At 38.1% G+C, this 20,169-nt stretch overlaps 1 protein-coding gene across 28 annotated transcripts in view; it reads right to left on the reverse strand.

The window, feature by feature from the left end:
- The window catches only part of ADGRL2 (adhesion G protein-coupled receptor L2), a 386,104-nt gene that overhangs the window by 124,207 nt on the left and 241,728 nt on the right, over positions 1 to 20,169 (reverse strand). For all 28 annotated transcript variants that reach the window (XM_067001837.1, XM_048059186.2, XM_067001845.1 and 25 more), the window contains one exon: positions 1,815 to 1,987. In XM_067001837.1, the coding sequence (XP_066857938.1) occupies positions 1,815 to 1,887 (73 nt within the window). In that variant the 5' untranslated portion in view covers positions 1,888 to 1,987. The remainder of the gene's footprint in view (positions 1 to 1,814; positions 1,988 to 20,169) is intronic.

The raw sequence follows: 20,169 nt of genomic DNA on the forward strand, positions 1-20,169 counted from the left end.
ATGTACTACATAGAGGGATTTTAAACAATCACAACAGCAAATAAAAACCTTAGCGTTTTAAAACATAAATAGGTACCTCTATTTCCTACACACTAGTGGAACCACTTTTGCAGTATAAGTGCATTTAAAATTATCACAGATTACTACCTAACCAGCCTTTTGTAAAATTTATAATTCTGTTCTCCTATATGCATTTACCTTCCATACCTGTCAAAGAGGCTGAAAAACAGTTTACCTTCCAGCTGATGGGACTTTTCATAAAAACAGAGATTTTACTGAAGACCGCAGACTTGACAGACAACAAGCAGTGCAGCAGCTACCAAATCGGAATCACCAACACTGAGGAAACCATGCAAGAGCTGCAGCGTGCCTTGGCAAGGCAGTTTTCTAATAGCATCCTTGCAATGTTTAAGAAGAAAGACGGGAGAGAGCAGAAACTAAATGTGAAAGCTATTTAAATGAAATAAGACTTTCCAATGTTCAGAAGCCTTCAGGAAGACTCTTAGTATGTAGTCTCTGTTCTATGTGTATGTTCGTATTATACATTCATTCACATATATATGAATGAACAATCTATTTTAGCAAAGCTTGTCTGTCAAGACCCAAGTCTTAGTCCAGAATAGAATCTAGGAAATTATACAGTAAATGTGGAACCCCTTATACAATACTTGTATTTTTAACCTTTGCTTTTACCATTTTTAGGGACTAGATCTTTTATGTTTATATAGATTTGGGAAAGAAGAGAGGGGGAGGCACAGCAGCTTTCCTTTTTTTCCTCTAAAAATCCAGCCTTAAATTCAAAGAATTTTGATAGTGTAAGGTATGTATCTGCTTTAAAAGATGGTGCGATCACACGACAGATGCACTGAAGAAGCCTATATTTTATACACCAATTACTGAAAAATGTAAGAAGGCATAGAAGAGCTATTTTATTACCAAATCAGTATTTCTACCTGCAATCTAGTCAAATAAAATGATTATAAACAGGAATAGCCTTAAGTTACAAATATTTGTAATTATAAATTTACAAACTATGTTTTCCTGATCATTCATTTGTGTTGCTCTGTCTATTACTAAGTAAAAGGTCTACAAGAACAGCTAGGGAGATAGACTAACTAAATAAAATAGAGTTTATGAGGAAAGAAAGATGATAGAATGAAAGAATGATTCTATAGAATAGATGATACAAGTTTTCTTTAAAAAGCTTTTTCATTCCTTATCTCCTTAATTTAAGAGCTATTTTAAACACTATATTCAATAGCAGTGAAGTATTTTTCCCCTTTTTTAAAAGAAACATTTTTAAAGTAAATGCTATTTCTGTATGCACTTTGAGTTTTATTTCCTGAAATTTAATGTGCGTAGTTCTAATCTTAATGAAGTGATTGTCATTTTATTTTCAGCCAGCCAAATTAGAAAAGCAAAACAGGTATTTCATTTGCACTGTTTAGAAATTTTATATCACATTTAACATGGTACACATTGCTTCTAAATGGCTGCACAATGAGAACAAGAAAAAAAAAACGAAAAATAAATAGAAGAGTCCAAAAACAAGGAACTTACCAATCAAGGGTATTAATACTGTCCCTTCAGTTGCCTGAACTTTCCAGTTTCAACATACCATACTGTATCAAAACCACAAAGTATATTTTTTTTCTTAAAAAAGAGAATAATTTGAATCTTGTAAATTAAACCTAGAACCTGACACAGATACTCTTAGTTTGACATCCTAAAGCTTCAAGTAGTCTAACAGAAATTAATTGTACAGACCATTCATCTCATTTGCAAACTCAAGTAAAAAGTAAACTAAAGCTTACCTTCAGTACACTGCAGGAAGCTGATAATGAGCAGGAACCAAAAACTTTGCATTCTGCGACCAGAAGACACCATTATTGATCCCTGTAAGAATTTTCTTTGTATTCCTTAATGAATCCAGTTATAAAAGCCCAGCATCATCGAAACCAGTGGTCTGCATTATTCATCTTCATACCTGGACACGGAGAGATTTTGGAAGAAAAAGGGGGAAAAAATGTTCATCAATAGCTGAACACCAATAATTTGGAATACCAAATTTTACTTGATTTGAAGGCAGAACATTTTAATAAAAACTGACAGTACACCTGTACTGTAACTGGGAATTTGGCAGCTTTGTGGGATCTAATCTCTGAAGGTCAGTGATCATTAAACAGAATGCCAAATAACTGTACATGTTAAAATTGAAAGTAAGAATGTTATTGATGTATGTGCACTAAGACATGTGGAACAAAAAAAAAAAAAAAGAATATTTTCTCTGGATTTAAGAAATTGGATTTGCAGATGCCTAGGTGAAGCTTTTCCCATTCTCCCAAATCTGACTCTGCCTGCATTTCTCTACCTCAAAAACCAACAATAAATTTAATTCTAGGACCGTACCTTACGTCTTAGCGATTCAAACCATGCAGGGGCTGGGGGCAGCTACGCAACACCACCCAGCAGTAACACTGCAGGTTTTCTCCCTGCCACACCTCTGGCCTTCCCTGTTGTGACATACGCAGGTCAGCAGCCTCAGGGAAGAAGTAGTAACAGCAACTTTGCTGACAAAATTATCTTTTTGGCTAGGAAGTCTCTTTGTGACTTTACAGTCTGGTACATTTATATACAATAAGCACCTTCAGAGAAAAGTTACAAACGATACTCTACTGCTTCTGACAAGATTTGTCTCTGAGAAATATTAACTTCACTGATCCTGTACACCAAGTACCAATGGAAAAAATTCTTAAAACCATCACTTGCATTTGAAAAATAAAATTACAGAGATAGAGTACAGTTCCAGTGAGAGAAGATTTGACAGCAGAGCGCTCCCCTTAGCCAGTGGCTCCACTCTTGCACCAGCCAGCCCAGCAACTACGAGCATCCTCATCCCTGTCTCACTGCACTAGGCTATATCAGCTCCAACTACTACAGTTTGGGAAGCCAAAAATGAACATCAGTATAAAAGTATAAATGATTTTTAAGTGCAAAGATGGCTCTATGTATTACAGATACATGAAACAACTCTGGAAGAACGACTCTGAACATAGCAGCAATTACAGCTCCAAAGAGCTGAGTCTGGTGCCATGTTGGCTTGGTCTCTCCAAGACTGATGAACAGGACTGCGTTTTCATGTGCGGATGTATTTCTGAAATATCTGAAGTTAACGTTAGTTTATAAACATACGGCAATGTCTATGCCAGCGCTTAGTAAAAATGTAACTGGCAGGATCCAAGAGCCACTTACGAGCCTTATGAGTACTGGAGCATGTTTAGGGCTATAAAAATATTTTTACACTTTTGCCAAAGAGAATTGGAAAGGATGAAAAGCACACAATCCCAGGCAAAGAAATACTATGAACTACAGATCATTTTCACAAGAAATAAGTGTTAACTCCTTTTATATTAGTGAATGTTAATATTAATCAACAATAAGTTTTTTCCCTGAGCACACAGAGAGCAACAAGACTCACACTGACTTTTTTCCCCAAGGAGGGAAAGATGGAATTAACAGAAAACATTACGGTACAGTTTCTCTGTCTCCGAACGAAGGCAATATTACTGTGGCAGAATAGGGATTATTAAATAGCCAAGCACGCTTCTTTACTTGGCTCCCCTGTAAGAGGAGCCATGCCACTGCAGTGCAGGCATCCTTCTCGCAGAACACAAGCGTGCTTGTGATTTCACACCTGGGGAAATGAAAGGGAATTGCCATCTGAGGGCAACTGATTTTACGTTTATTTATACATAAAAACAACCCCTTTTTCCAATCTCCAACTACAGACAGGTGCTCTTCAAACACAGGTGCTTTTATCCACACGTCTGAACAAACAGCACACAACAGCAAGCAGAGTGCACCAGGGCAGACCAGCCACAGAGTGGCTCTCCCTGGCACAGCCCCACACGCCTGGAGGTAAAAGATGTGCCCTCAATTTAGATGGTGATACACCAGCTGCTACAGGCCAACACAGTAGCAGTCATGAGAGGGAGTCATATTGTATCTCTGTATCTTTGTACACCGGGCTGAGCACGTTTTGCAACTAAAATGTGGTATATACCAAAGTCCACAAAAGATGTACTGCATTCAGCAGAGGTTACAATTGCAAAGGAGCTCCTGCTGAGTAAAGCAGCAAACACTGCCACCAGGATATACATATAAAATAAAATAAATATATAAAATTAATATATATTATATAAAAATAACAAAAAATATGGAGATAGTTCAGCTAAAAGCTGAGGAAGTGTCTGGATTATTTTTCACCTGTAGCAAATGAAAAATTATAAAACTATTTCAGACACCACAGACTAATTGATATAATTTCAGTAAACAATCAGAATAATCCAAGAAAATAGATGAGGAACTACAATAGCTAAAAGTGAAATTAAGTCAGGCTCCTGATTTCTCCCAGTCTGTCCAGAGGATTTTGACTTTCTGAGACTCATTTTTTAATCACTGTTTCCATAACATATTGCTGTATACCCAGATTTTACAACATCTTCCTTCACCTTCAAGTGGACAGTGACATACCTGTGTTTTAGCATCCCTAATCTCATTGCCTTTTTTTTTTTTTTTTTTTTTTTTTTTTTTTAAATCTGGGAGGAGTACAGGGACGTTGTGGTAAAAACAAAAACAACAGTCAGAGCACCTCCATAGGTACCTACCATCTCTCTGGGAAATAGCTGCAAAATAATTCATGGCAAACACTTCTTTGTAGTTGTTATTGTTGATTTTTAAATAAAGGGTTCTGACCTTGTAAACTGACTTAACTATTTTAATAAGAAATGTTTGTGAAAGAATACTGATGTTTTTGTGATATCAAAACCAGCAGAAACTATTCAACTAAGAATAAATGGAAATTATTTTAGGACAAATTTAAGTACTTTGTGTGCAATGTATTTTTCTCTCTAGATTGCTGTAGCCTACAGATATAAAATTTAACTCAGTGTGCTGCTGCAAAAAGAATTCAAAATAAACTAACCAACGTCTACCAGACTATCAATGACACGTTTTTTCTAAAAAAGCAAGAAAAAAATACGCAATGTTTGAAACCTGATGCAATGGCTTTTAGTTTTGCTTCTTTCTTCTCTTCTCAATAAAAATTAACAGCTTCACAGTGATCAATTTTTAAAGCAACCTATACACTTGAGAAGCTCTATGCAGCTTCAAACAAATTAACGCTACTATTCTGAACCAACTATTCATCAACAAAACAAAAGCTAATCCTGGAAAAGGTACCCAGACAGGAGCTGGAGCCAAAGCACACTTTGACTCCAGACACTGCCGTCACTTGTGTCTTCCTGACCATGCATCTGTCAGAGATAGGGAGACTGTCAGTGGAATCTAACAACAACAACAAATCCCAAACCAAACAAGCAGGACCAGGAAAAGCCATATTAAGTTACTTCTTTGTAAACAGAAAAAGTAGACGACAGCAAGCGGCTATCCTGCACAAATAACTTATTTCCCCTCGGACCTTAATAAACCTTTTCTCTGGATCGCTGACTACTTGGGCATGTGGGTGGAGCAGAGAGACTCCCCAGAGCAAAAGGTTGCTTGAATTTCTGAGTGCAATAAAAGCTGCCCAGAAAATTTCAGTTGTAACTTAAATCCCTACCTCTGGGCCATACTGCAGTCTCTCGTAGAAAAACAAAAAAACCCTCCACTGGAAACAGAGCTGCTCGCCTTGTTAAGTTCCTTTGCATACGTGCTCCTTCAAGGAGATTAGATCAGTAATGGAAATGTTGATGTTCAAACCTGCACCCCACAAAGGTACTGGGCATCTCTTAATATGGTATTCACAAGCTGTGCTCCAAGTCCCCAACATCTTAGTATCTTGCCTTGCCTCCTTGTTCCTCAGTACTTCTAAGACTTCTTACAGACGGAAGAGCAGCTGCAGAATACGTGCCACCGCCGGCCATCTCCCTCCCCACAACACCGCTCAAGAGCACCCCAGAGATAAGAGAAAGCTGCTCCAAGCATGCTCCTTGAAATACTTTCATCTTAGAAGAGAAGGACCTCTAAAGGACTGCTGCTTTCCAACTCTATTCTGTTTAACCTTCCCAAGGTTTTATTTTCAAAAGCCAAAAAAGGGTCTTTTAAGAGGTTCCGGACAACTGACACAGCATGCTCAAGAGCTGCCTCTCCCCTCCAGTTCCAAGCTTTTCAGGCAATTAAGCCAGAGAGGAAAGCAGAGATCTTTCCAGCTAAGCAAGAATGTTTTCCTTTAGCTGAAAGCCTTTCAGACTAACGCGGACGTATTTCACAATGTAGCGCTTCATTTTCCAAATGATCTTGGAAACACTGCGAAGCACTTGCGACATAGTTACGTTTTAACATCTCTATTACACAAATAAAAACCAGACCGGCTTTACTGACGGTGGGGCAGAGCGAGGTAAGGAACGCGTGCCATGGCCATGTAGCCTGTATGTGCTGAGAAACAAGTGCAGCCCAGGCAATGCTCCCTATAAATCCTGTTTGACCTACCTTGCCACACACGCAGCACCCCCACTGCCTTTCATAACCCAGTTTATGAAACTAAGTAATTCTGTAATATATCTGAGACACACTCTGCAGAGGAAAGGGGGGAGATGAGGAGGCATGAGTGAGTAGATATATATTCATACGATATAATAGACTACATAGTCTCCTGAGAAATCATGCGTCCACGTGCCTTCCCACCATGAGTCTTTCCCAATTTAAAAAAAAAAAGTTAAACTTCCTATAATCCGTAACATAAGAATTCAATTAGTGCAGTGTGATTAGGAAAAGCTTCTAAGCTACACTAGTAAAATACTAGAATGAGACCAATATTGTTTGTGATTAGTCTTATAAGTATTTGCAACAAGATCCAGCTTAGTTTGCAACATTTAACATACCTTCAGATGCATTTGAGTTATTCCCAAATCCTCAATACGGTTATTAATGTAAGACAACTTTAGAATAACTTTAATAATTTTGCATTAGTGCTACAGTACCACACTGCATAAAATTTTCAAAGTTATGAAATCTTGGAAAAACAAAAAAACGAACGCAAGCAAGACTGTACTGATTTAGTTAGCATCCTTCTGGTAGCTATGATAAACAATCAATGCCTGATCCGTTCCAATTAAGTCACATATTGCAAGAAGAAAAGAAAGGCCAACTCTGCTCTATCTAAAATTGATTAACAAAGACTTATTTTCCATTAAAAGCAATCCAATACTAAAATTGCACCACAAAGTCTTTTCTTCTGTTCTGTATTTAACAGTCCCTGTCAATTAACACCTTGAATGGTGGATTTCTAACCCAAAATATCTCTTTCCAAGCTGCAGGCAAGGAATGCTGTCTCAGGGAAGGGTGTAACACAGTAAGAACAAGACTTGAGCAAGGTCATCCAATCTTAAAACAAAAATGCAATTTCTGTGCATTCAGCTGCCTTGTGCTCTGAAATGACATCTCCATGCCGGAGGAAAGCCTGAAATAGCACGTAATAAACACGTGTACCCTAAATTTAGAGTGACCACAAAAATGCCCATCCCTACTGCTCGGGGTTCCCAGCTAATGAGAACAGCAGATTATTCGAAACGTAAGACCTACCTATGCAAGACACGACACCAGACAGTGCGCTGACACGACTTCAACAGTGCAACGTTACACTTCAGTCCATCAGTACACAGCAGCTCAGTGGTCTACCTCAATCATTCACAGAGAAAATAAATAGGATTTAAGAGGAAGAGACGAAGATTTTCCTTTCTCATCCAGTTGGGCTTGGTCTCACTCTTGTGTTTTACAGACACGTTACCCGAGCTCCATTCCCGACAAGGCAGCTTTGCCCCGTCTTGTTAACACAGGATAAAGCCTGGACACTCTAGGGAGTTTTCATTCAATAAGCCAGCAAAGTAAACCTTTGCTAGCGCTAATAAGAATGGCTTTTTTTGGCTCCAGGCACTCTCCTTTTGCCAAGGCTGAATTTCTCCTTTTGCCTTCGCTAAACACTCCGAATCGGAGGGGGGGGTGGAGTGTCACTCAATCCTCATTACAAATTTCCGGTATTTCATTTGAATTGACATCGCACCGCTCAATCAGACCACCTCGACTCAAACGGCTAAGGTAAAACCTTTTTAACACCGCTGCCCTCTGTGTCGCTAAATCTTCCTGGGGTCTCAGAGATAAATCCCCAGCATCCAAAGAACGGGGGAGGGAAAGAGACGCTGTAAGTCAATTACAACAGTTATCAGCTGTAATATCTGAGTGTCATGCTGAGCATGTTAAATATGCTGATCGCTTTGGACACCGGAGGCACAGTCTGAAGCTGCTTGCCATTCTCTTCATTAAACCACAAAACAAATAGCTCTCATTTTCTAACCTACGTAGGACAGACTTTATGAACATCAAAAATAAACAAGAAAATAATGAATAGCTATAAAAAACACAGGGAGAACCATATGAAAAACTGAAAGCAGCAATCATAACAGCTGAAGAAAATGCAAAGGCTTCCCAAACTTCTCACAAAAGAGAAATCCTCAAAAATAATCTATTTATATTAAAATATATCATTTATTTCCCTCGGAAAAAAATGATAGAATAGAAGGCTGGTATCAACCGAAGACACTGAGTTCTTGTAAGACAGTGAATTGTTTGCTGGCAGTCTTGACAAGGCCCTGCAAAGCCCCATACTTCCTCTACCGCCCTCCACCCAGCCCCACCCTCAGTGTTTTTCACAGCAGAGCGCTTGTTTGAAGTGGAAGCAGGCTAAAAAAACAAACGAGACTGGATCTGGCCCAGGGCTGCTCTGGCAGGCCCGTACCTGCGCAGCCACGCGGTGCTCCTCCTGCCGACTTCCGTGGTCGCGGGGCACCTGAACCGCTCTGCCCGTGGGCCCGGCGGCCCACCAGGCCGACCTGAGCCTTTCACAGCGACATGGCGAGGTGAAACGGCCTCACAAGACCAGCAGCCAGCCACTAGCAACACACACGTGGGCTGCTAACTCCCCAAATCAAGTTGCGGCCAAGCGTGAACAAGAATGCAGCATTTTTTACCCAGGCTGTAACTGGGCTAAACAGGTTGTTCAGCCCCAATACGCTGCAGCTGCCTTGCATTCGTGCACATGTGTCTACACATCTTGGTTTGGTAGCCCCAGCCCGCTGAAACTACCGCATCAAAGACTTCTTCTCTAGGCATCTGCCAAGGAATATCATCAAACAGGTTAATGAAGGCCCTGTGATAGCATCCATTTTAAAGCACCCCGGTTTCTACCCGCTGTACTTCAGATCAGTGCGTGCAGTCTGTATTCAATAGAAATGATACTGTTCAAGTTTCAAGAAGAAGCTTCTGTGGGTAGCAAAGTCAGTTTTGATTTTTTTTTTTTTTAAATTCTGTCAAAAATCTTTGATGTCACCAGAAAAAATAACAACTCTTCCAAAAGTAACTGAAAAATATTTATCATTTTTTATAAATCAGAAGCTGGAGGCACACATATATATACACAGTGCACTAGGTACATATTAGTGGCATATTTTATGCTTACAGAAGAATATGGTTCCAATGTCAACATCTGTGAGATCGTGGCCTAATCATTGTGCAGTGAAATATGAAACAAAATCAATGGTGGCACAAAATGTAATCTCTACTGTGTTTGGCTCACTGTGTTGAATCCTTGACTCATAAATCACTGTTACTTGCCATTCAGTGAATCGATATTCAGATTCCCTCTTGGTCTATACATATGACCACTAAATGAAATAATAATGACCAAAATCTGTCATATATTAGGTTATCAATATTACCAAAAGGGATTTCTTGGGAACAGTGAGGTAATCTAGGATAAAATGTATCAGACGAGCTTGCAAAGAAATGCGAAAAACCTCTGGCTAAATATAGACATATAAAGGTATTTTCAAATACTCCTTCCTCCATCATAACTTCACGTACTAGAATTTACCATAGAATCGCAATAGTGAATTTGCTGAAATACCATTTCAGTCATACATGCTTTTAATTAAGTTTTGAAGCATGCTGTACTTGAGCATTTTTCTTTGTCTTCTTTCAAATAACCCCTTCTTAATATATCACTAGGGGTTTTTGTTTGTTTGTTTTTCTCTCCTGTGAAGCATAATTAGCATTACAGTGATCAGATAATAGCATTTTCTTACTAGCAACCTGACAGTCAAGGGCTCCAGAAGACCACACAAAAAAAAAAAAAAAAAAAACCCTTTCTGTAAGAGTAATTCCATAAAGCCTTATCTCTCAAGTGCTTCACAAATCATTTAGTCATTAAAAGGTGGTGGATCACCTCTTGCGGAGAAACCTGAGAAGTGCTGTGTACTACCATCCCAATTTCAGTCAGGAGCCACAGAATTATCAAAATTTGTAGTTTTGACAACAGAAGAAGGAAAGAAATGGTGGCCAGATCAAATACGTTCCCTTTGAAGGAACAAAATATACAGGAAAGGTCTTCACACTATTTTCTAAGCACATGTGAGTCTCCAGCCAAGTATGATTTACAGGTGGAAACTTCTCTGAATTTACATAACCCTTTGGAAGACTCGTGTGTATATATAAAGTACAGAAAGGAAGCAAATGTTGGCAGAAGATATCTTTCAGGTTCACCGATTTTACAAACCAGTAGCACTTAAAGGCTTAAATCTCAAAACCCTGAAAAAAAAATAAAAAAAATAAAATCAAACTATCTTGTCCTTCACTCATAATTAGCTTTTCTAATACATATATTCATGGCAAAAATCAAAAAAAGAAATTATGGGTCAAAAGCCATATATGCCAGTGCTGTATGGACAGCACTAACTCTTCCTTGCACCTACACATAAATAAACTGCTGATTTGCCCAACATATCATCAAGAATGTCCAAAACATACAAAATACGTATGGCAAATCTTCAGTATCTATACAAAAAGTGCCTAATTCTGCAAAGAAACAATACGCTCATTTCCGCTACTGGATAATGGACTCTACAAAGACGTACAAGCTACCTAGGCATCTAATGGTGCAACTATAATTAAGGGTATTTTTTTGTACAATTGAATGAGCAATGAATGTTCAGGTGACAGTTCTTCACTGAGCAAGGCAGCTGGAGGACTACCAGCCATTTAACTGGGGTGAACCATGTTTGGTTTTTTTATTTATTCAAGCTGTAACAGAAAAACAGAAAACTATTTCAGTACACTTTTAAATTCCCTTTGTAGAAAAGCTAAGTTGGAAAACTCTAATGATTAAACTAATTAGAAGTTATGAGCCAAAAGAGCTTTAAATTATAATTTTACAGAAAAGCTCATACTACTTGGATGTACCACTGTGTAAAACTGGCACCTCTCTTCTCCCTAGCATATTAGATAGTATTTTCTCTTCCCTGTGAGGGAAAAGAAAAATATATTTTGGAAACAGTGAAGACCTTTCCCATGCACTGTGAAAAGGGAGGTGTGAGGTGTTACCTTCTAACCATGAAACAAAATGGAATAGAGGTTGTCTCCAGCACTGCCACATCAGCCACAGCAAGTGCTTGAGGACACAGAATTGCTCAATCACTTTCACTCAAAGAATTTTGAGAAACGCTGAATGGAAAATGATCTCTATTCAGTGAAGTGACTGAAAACGTTACATTTTGCACACATTTTCTTTTTTTTTTTCTTTTTAATATCATTCACACAGCATAGGTAAAGTTTAAGACATAGCATCAATTTAACACATTTGTTAGCAACAACATAACCTTTCACATTATGCAGTTTTATCAAGCAGACCAAGAACTCTGTCACACGTTTACAATTTCTTGTAAATAATACAGGTCTCGTTTGCTCAACGTGACAGACACCGCTACTTTGGAAAAATTATTTTTCTTTAATTTGATTACATTAGGATTTTAAATGATAGCTTTTATATTCTTTTACTAGATATTAAAGAACTGTTCTTCCTATCTTCTGCTGCAGTTCATGAACTCTAAGTGCAACTAAAAAGAAAGAGTCTACATTTGTCTATCAACAATATTTATAAGTGAACAGAGTGGAAAGATTACAAAATTTGAATATGAACATTATATTATGGTAGCAACAATCTAGATGTTTTACGGGGAAGTGAAGTGGATTACCGTAAATGAAGTTTTAAATGTCCTTTCCATTTTATAGATAACACAAAATGACTCTTTTCATGTCTCCGGCGATAAGGATGCATGTGCCACACATTTAAATAGTGCCTTCACCCTATCCAACCCTGCTCATGAATTAATAATTCAGTGACATTAATACAAGAAGATAAATGATAAAGAGGTTACAGCACAAGGGCCAACGGTACACATATACTTCTTTTAGAACAGCTAATACCTCTCTGCCAATTACAGTTAGAAGTTTTTAACAGTTTTCAATGGCATTTTTACAATCTAAATAGCAGCTTATGCACACACAATTTCACACAACTCAAGCTTAATAAATCTCCTGCTGCTACCAAACAATCATTCTGGGGGATTAAAGTGCAACATCTGCTAACATTAATAAGCATTTTACATAGCAATATGTATAAAAGCAGTTGTTATCAGTCTTCTGAAAAAGCTTCTAGACTGGTTTGGCATAAATTATACCTTTACAGTGCAACTGATAACTTTAGCTTATGGGGAGAAAAAAAAAAAAAGCAATGGGATTATATACCAGATGCAGTTATCATCTGTAGTAGAACGATTTTTAAAATACTTGAAAAATAAACAAAAATGTATGCATGCGAAGAATTGCAGGGAAGAACCTGGTAAAATCACATAATTTAAATACTTACAAGAAACCGAAGCTCCCAATACGTTTCCAAGAGTCAATTTCTTTGCTAATATCAGTTATAGCTTTTTAATCCTTTTTTTTTTTTTAATTTGTATTTCTACCAAAGAAGAATCTACTGTGAAAAAATGCACGTCTTCCTATGACATAAAATAAACATCAAAGGTTTTATTTAATTAGGAACTCCAGAATAATTTTTTAGGGAGAGTTTGGCTAACAAGCAGGCTTTGGAATCGAGAGCCATGTAACGTCAGCTGGAGCCAAGAGCACAGTTGGCAAACACGGCAGAAACTTTTACACACAGCCCTGCCAGCGCAGCTCAACCCCTGCAGCTCAGCTGTGGACAGCCGAATAACAAGAGCCTGCCAATCACCCTTACTACACACTGAATGAAACAGTCGTATTCGAACTGGTATTATCATTTAATAGTAAAGCAGTAAAACGAAGTCTGTACCAACGTACCTAGAGACAAGAGAGAATGGCAAACTGGATCAAGTAAGCATGTAGAATACATTTAATTTGCCTTTCTTTTTAATTAGTAATGAATCTCCCCATTTTTGCATTATGAATTGCTTAAACATGATTGTTTTAACATTATTTTTATGTCAAAACATTGCTCTAAAAAAATGACTATCATCATATTCTTCTGACATCTTCGATGTTCTTATTTGACACGTTGTAAGAGAGATGAAGAAAATCAAAGTAGTAAGGTAATAAAAGACAGCAGCAATGCCAGCACAGCACTTGACAGCTAACACTCAGGACCTTTTGATGCTATCAGGTTTTAAAGTACCTGCAACTAGGGCTGAAGCCAGGTGTAGCCAGGAAATAAAAAAAAAAAACAACAACAACAACAAAAATAATTTAGGGACTGATGGAAAAAGCTTAAAACAACATGTAAGTACATTTAGTATCTATTTTTTCCTTGGACTGATGGTTTCTTTACGCTGAAGTCCGTGCCTACAATTCCCACACACAGTTCAAGGATCAGAATCCCTGTCACAGGAGGCAGTGCACGGGGATTAGGAGCCCAAACACTTCAATGCCACAAAGTCTTTTTTCTCAAACACACTTTGACTTTCAGATTATCATTTTAAAATAAAAAATTATTTAAATCACTGTTCGCTGCCTGTAAGAACACAGCTTTATATTAAAGCGATAAATTCTTACCGTTTTTCTTCAGCACAGTGGAAGACAATTCTGACACAGGACTTCCCCTGAGGCTGCTCCCCAACCAGCACCCTCACACCCACTCTGCCACGCGCCAGCCCCATGCGCATCCTGGGCACTTACGGCTGCTGCAGGGATCTCGCAGCTCTCTCAAAGCCCAGGCAGAGCTTTCCGCTCGTGCTCTGATTAATGTTTGCTATTTCATCCATTTTAACAGTGCTGAGGAGAAATCTAGGTGACGCTTTCGCTCAAAGACGACTGAATATTAAATATGAAATTTAACAGGTTTTAATCATAGCAGTTTGTAAACAGTGTAATATATATGTCTGCCCTAATTTAGTAAGATGGAATTCTCACACAACACTCATCAAACCGAGCACAAAAAAACTGTTCTGGCATTCCACTAAATTAAAATCTTCAGTCCCCACAGCAAGAACGCACAAATTTAGATTTTATTAATACTTTAAATCAAACTCACTTTCATGCAAGGCAATTTACAAGTCATCTTCTCTCGTCATAGCGAAGAACAGAATTGGGTCTTAAGCATATTTTCACAGACACTTTGAAGACAGGCTAACCTTTTGGTCTGATCTGCTATTTTTAACAAAAATAACAATTTCTTTGAAATTCAACAAAATCCTGTTTTCATGAATACAGTTTTAAGCCTTCAGTTACGACACCAGCAGTGACAGAGCGGCTGACAGCTCAACAGACAGGAGGTAAATTTAAGAGGAGCTGTCCCCATTTGGAAAACGCATGCCTTTCTACCAGCTTCTTATTCAGCAATCTGAAAAACTCCAGATTTTACCTACATCACTGTATTTCACAGCTTGCCCAAAGATATATTTAATGCACAAAACAAGTCATGCAAGCTACAGAGATGCTTGGGAAGGCACGCTGATCTAAGTGGTGCTCCGTGAACTTAAATATTTAGAATTTGTAGCACTGAATAACACTACCCAGCCCTCTGCATTGCAGGCACTTAACCCGAGGCACGAGGAAACCTCCGTCAAGTAGATGGCCATGTACTGATATTACTCACCAGAAGCCACTGAGAGCCATGCTGTGAGGCCACAGAAAAAGAAGAAAAAGAGAAGAAAAGCGGCAAAGGGAGTTGGCAGAGCTGGAAATGGCATCCCCCCCAGCCAGCTCCACAGGCAGTGGCAGTGGGAAAGCCCTGGGGCAGCACAGAGGGGAAGAAGCAGATGGAAGGGAAGGCCTGAGGGGAGACCCGCACCGGGCCCTGACTAGGTGGAGGCAGGACCACAAGAGGGGACACGCGAGGTGCAGCAGTGGTTGAGAGAGCGAGGAAAGAATGACAGTGAAGAGACACAAGCCGACAGGGAACTGGGAGCACACAGAGCAGTGCACAAAGGGAACAAGTTGCACGTGTGGGATATCCAAGTGTAACGCCTCCTACTTCGAGCCGACTGCCGGCACCGAGGAACGGTGCCATACTTTCACGACCCAACACACAAAACTGAATTTAAGCACAAGACACGCTACCTGCAGCCATGAGCTTTGTTATCCGCCTAAAAGTTATCCACCAGTCCACACCAGAAGCCACACTGCCGCTTGAATGACAAGTCAAAGCAGTAAGGAATGTGGAGAAGAAAACTAATGTTCACAGTAGATGTTACTGGAGAGGCCGGCACGAGCGCAAAATGAGATGCATGCTTGTGCGTGTACCTGCATACAATTATTTAGAAACATTTGCTGTTCTGCAAGCAATCATATGCTATAAATGACTGATGATTTTACAGTGCCAGAAGAATAAAAAAAGCAGCCGACCAGTTTCAACACATCTACTGCAGATTCTGGGCAAGATTTTTGTTTAAAAAAAATCAAGTCAGAAGAGGTCATAATAGTAATAAATGTGCAGTTTATTTATGGCTCACTATTGGGCTGAACTGAGATTTTATTTCTGGAAAAAGAGAAAAAGAGGTAAGAGGAGGAATAACAGATGAAAACAGGAGAAGAAAAGGAGAAAAACAAAAAGGCCCATCTTTTCCGATATGCAAGAAGTGGCAGAGTACTTCACCTGACGCTGACTGGTTATCAACATGCTCCCTAGAATTTGCTGTTTTATTTTAATGCCTCTTTATTCAAAAGGTGATCTGCTGTTTTTCACCTAAAAATAGCAATTTTATAGATCTTCTAAAAATAAAAGTATCTAAATCAAAATTAATATGGTGTACAATATAATAAGAGCCTACAGCAAGCACAGCGTATGATTTCAACAGCCAGATGTTTCACCACAATGGCTTCTGGTCACCAAAAATCAAAAACAATTTCAACTTTACGGTATTACTTTAGGACTGTTAAGTAAATACCACTTGTTAGCTTTTCCGCAGTGCTGTTATTTACTAACTGGAAGGCGTGCACACATAGTCCAGCTGGCTGAGAACAGGACAAAGGAAACAAGGCTCCTCCTGGCTGGCCATGACCTTTGCCTGTGGCTCTGGAAAAGCATCTCTTCTCCTGATCTGTTGCATGGTTTTATCACATAATATACTGGACACTTTATATTTTCTTGAAGAAAAAATACTGTATTAAACATGCAGACAGACGTACTCAAGCATACACACGTTTCTGAGCAGACATTCACCTATTGTTCAAATTTTGCTTCTATTTTCATTCACTTTCAAATAATATTTATGAAAACTACAATCTCTAAGAATAGTTTAAGATAGCTAAGAATAAAAATATATTCAGCTAAATACTATCAAATATTTAAATATACTAGTGAATGTTGCATTCCTCTAGTCCACTAACAGCTCTAAATTCAAACAGCAATTGCTTCAGCATTTACCAAGCACTGATTTCTTAAAGCCTGGGCTTACACAAAAGTTTATTTGCCATTTTTCATTTTGAGCCCCATTCAGTAAGCCGTAATTATGAAATTCCTTCATGTTGTTATTCTCTTACAGATACTGAGATGTAACTCATTAAACTGGGGTTGAACAGGCTGTTGTCTGGGAGGAAAAGTATCACTGACCTTCTACTAAGGACCAAAACATCAATAATTCAAGATGACTGGGAAACACTATTCAACAAGATGATTAATTTTTAAAAATAACAAACATTGCAGAACATTTTAAAATCCTACAAGAACCTTTGACAAAGCTAACAAATATGAAGTCTTTGAAATAAATCCATCTGGTACTCCTTGTTCCAGGTTAAGAAATAAGGACTGTGGGAGCTACAGTCCACAGGACCAATTCCAGAGCCCAACCAGCAAAGCCGAGAGCAGCCAGTGCCCAGGCCGCAGCACAGGGCACTGCTTGGTGCCATACACTGTGCTGCACTGCTTGCCAATATAGCCTTGAGGATTTCCTGATTTCAAATCTGTTACATTGACGGTTCCCTCTCCAGTAGTAAGCATTCAGATAAAGTCTGAATGTCAATGAGCATGCCTAAGAACATGCCAAGAGAAAAAAAAATATAAAAAAAACAGAACAACCTACCATGAAAAAATAAAAAAATGCAAAATACAATTATCCACTGAGGTAGCTCCAATTCCTGCATGTTCATAAAAGTGCACAGACTCCCACACTCCATCGCCTGAGACCATCCCTCAAGAGTCCCCACATAGCTCATCCGCAGCCCTGGAGAACGGTCAGAGACAAGCTCCAGCCTCTGTGCGTGCGTGTACAGTTTCCGGGAAAAGAGATAAGCAAACTGGTGTTTCCCATGAAGCACAGGATAAACCCTTCTGCTCAGAAGTGCTCTTATGGTTTCCATAGTGAATTTCATTTACATGAAGGCACTATAAAGGTTCCCACACAAAAATGCATCTCTGGCATAATTACATTCTTTCAACTTACTTTTCCTCCCACTTGCTATAGTTCTTAGGTGAAAGGAAAATATTGACAAAAACAGGACATGAGGGGGACATAAGATAACCACAGACTGAAAAGCACGAAACCACCAAGCCATTTACAACATTTTTTTTTTTTTTTTTTTTAACTCTTCCTTGCTAGTGGGCAGACTGAGATCAGCCACAGGGTAAAACACTCTAATTTATAGCCTAAGGGTTCCCATGTTTAAAAGGAAGGAACATGTAAAGAAATACAATGCCTTTCTAAGCCCGTCTGTTCTTTGAAATGTCTTCATTAAAATGGAGATTTTGACTTTTTGTCTGTGAATAACAGAAAAAGGACAAACCTTGGTTCCCAGTATCTTCATCGGAAGACAGCTCACACAAGACTCCAGTGTTTCATCTCACAGGGACTGAATTTTTGCATCATGAATAATTTTTGAGGGGGAAGGGCAGATGGCACTACCTCCAGGTCCTGATGATTAGCTGAATTAGTACTAATTATGCCTCTGTTTTACTATGAAGCAACTGAAATCATCAGCCCTGCATTCGGCTTTAGAGCACAAGAGGACTCGTACGTTCCCAGAGACCCGCGGGGCAGCCAGGACAGGGACTACCACTTCAAGGAAGATGACAAGAGTCAAGCATCGGACAAGGTCCCCAGAAAGCTCTAATCTCCAGGCTACAATAAAAAAGGCACACCATTTTTTCTTTGGACTAAAACATCTTGTGCATATCGCCATTCAAAAATTTTCACTACTACTTTAAGATAAAAACAACTTGTTCAACAGTCAGATGGACTCTACTAAATAAACCACGCATCTCAGAGCACAATACTTCCTCATACCATTTGTAAACCTAAAAAATTCCACAGAGCATAGCTAAATGTATTTTTTAATTTACATATTATCAATCCTATGTTTAAATTACATATTTGTTATATTTTAGAAGTTGTTTTGGCAGCACCTAGTATTTCCTACATGTACGAGGCCTAAGCAGCTGTTCTTCTACGTAACTTAATTAATGGCTGAAATTAAGTGATTTAGGAGACATTAATAACCTCTCTCAACTGTGCAGAAGTCGTGAAAACAGTTGTACAAACTGCTTAAGCACAGCACTGAAGCAGCAGCAAATTTTCCCATTGCTCCTGGTTTTTTTTACAAATTCCCTATAGATTAGTTTTAATAATGTTAATTCTGCAGCTTTATTTGGTGCATTGGTTTATATATATTAAAAAAAAAAGCATAAATAAAGCATTGGCTATCTGCTAGCAGACATTTAATTTATTTGACTTTCCTTCAATTAACATGCAGAAATTTCAATAAACATATTTTTAACATAAAGCTACATCAAACAAAGTATTCATTCAGGTAAAGGTATTCCTTTTCATTTCATATATCAAGTGATTTTCTGTGAAAAATAAACAAGAACTAAGAAACTTATTGTTTATAGAATCCTGGCAGTCTAACATATACAGAGATCAAAGCAGGACAGAGAATCCAACTAAAAATAATTTCAATATACAAAAAAAAAATTAAATGACCATTAATTGAAAGGTAATAGAAAGAGAACTGATTTCACCAAAAGTCACTATATTGTCTAAAAAAAAAAAAAAAAATCTGTGTGGCTGTATGTTCACAAGCAGGCTCAAAACAGTTCTTTCTAATCATGCTACTGTCCACTGATGTAAATATCTCTATAATCAGAAATAATACCATTAGAAGCACTGATGATATATGAATTGCTTACAGATGACAGCAGTATAATGAAGAATTTCATTCACAGGTATATTTCAAAGGTTAGACTGTTTTTATGGGCTCTGTTTGGCAGATTTTTCAGTCATGAGCCAAGAACTACTGATTACTTGTGTTCCATTTGCCAAATAGAAAAGCTTTATTAGTCATAACAACACTGCTGTTCCAAACAAAGAGTTATAAACAATAATAAAAAAGATCAACAACAAAAAAGGAAATAAAAAAAAAAAAAAATAGTTATCCCTTCTCCAGGTTTAGCTGTCCACAAGCAGTTAAGTGTGACTTAGTGGGGCTTCATTTTTAATGCATGCTACAAATAAAATGACTAAAGTGTGGATTTGTGCTTTAATTTATTGTCCCGCAAACAGAAGAATACTAATTTTAAGAAACCATTCATTATGGGATTTATACAGGAAAAAAAAAAGGGGGCAAATCTTCATCTTACAGTTACATACGTATACTCAAAAAATGGTTTAAGAGAGCAAATGGATAACAATTCAATCAGAGTACTTCCGCGTATATTTTTCCTCTTTCAAACACAGATTGTCTCCTAGAACATTATACACATGTATCACTAAGAAAGTTTTCTAAAGCAAATACACTGTAACATATTTTTAATAGTTCTAATATTAGATTTATAATTTCCTAAGCTATTGAAAATTTAGTTTTACCTGT

The sequence above is a fragment of the Anser cygnoides genome, chromosome 8, assembly GCF_040182565.1.
Source record: "Anser cygnoides isolate HZ-2024a breed goose chromosome 8, Taihu_goose_T2T_genome, whole genome shotgun sequence".
Taxonomy (NCBI): domain Eukaryota; kingdom Metazoa; phylum Chordata; class Aves; order Anseriformes; family Anatidae; genus Anser; species Anser cygnoides.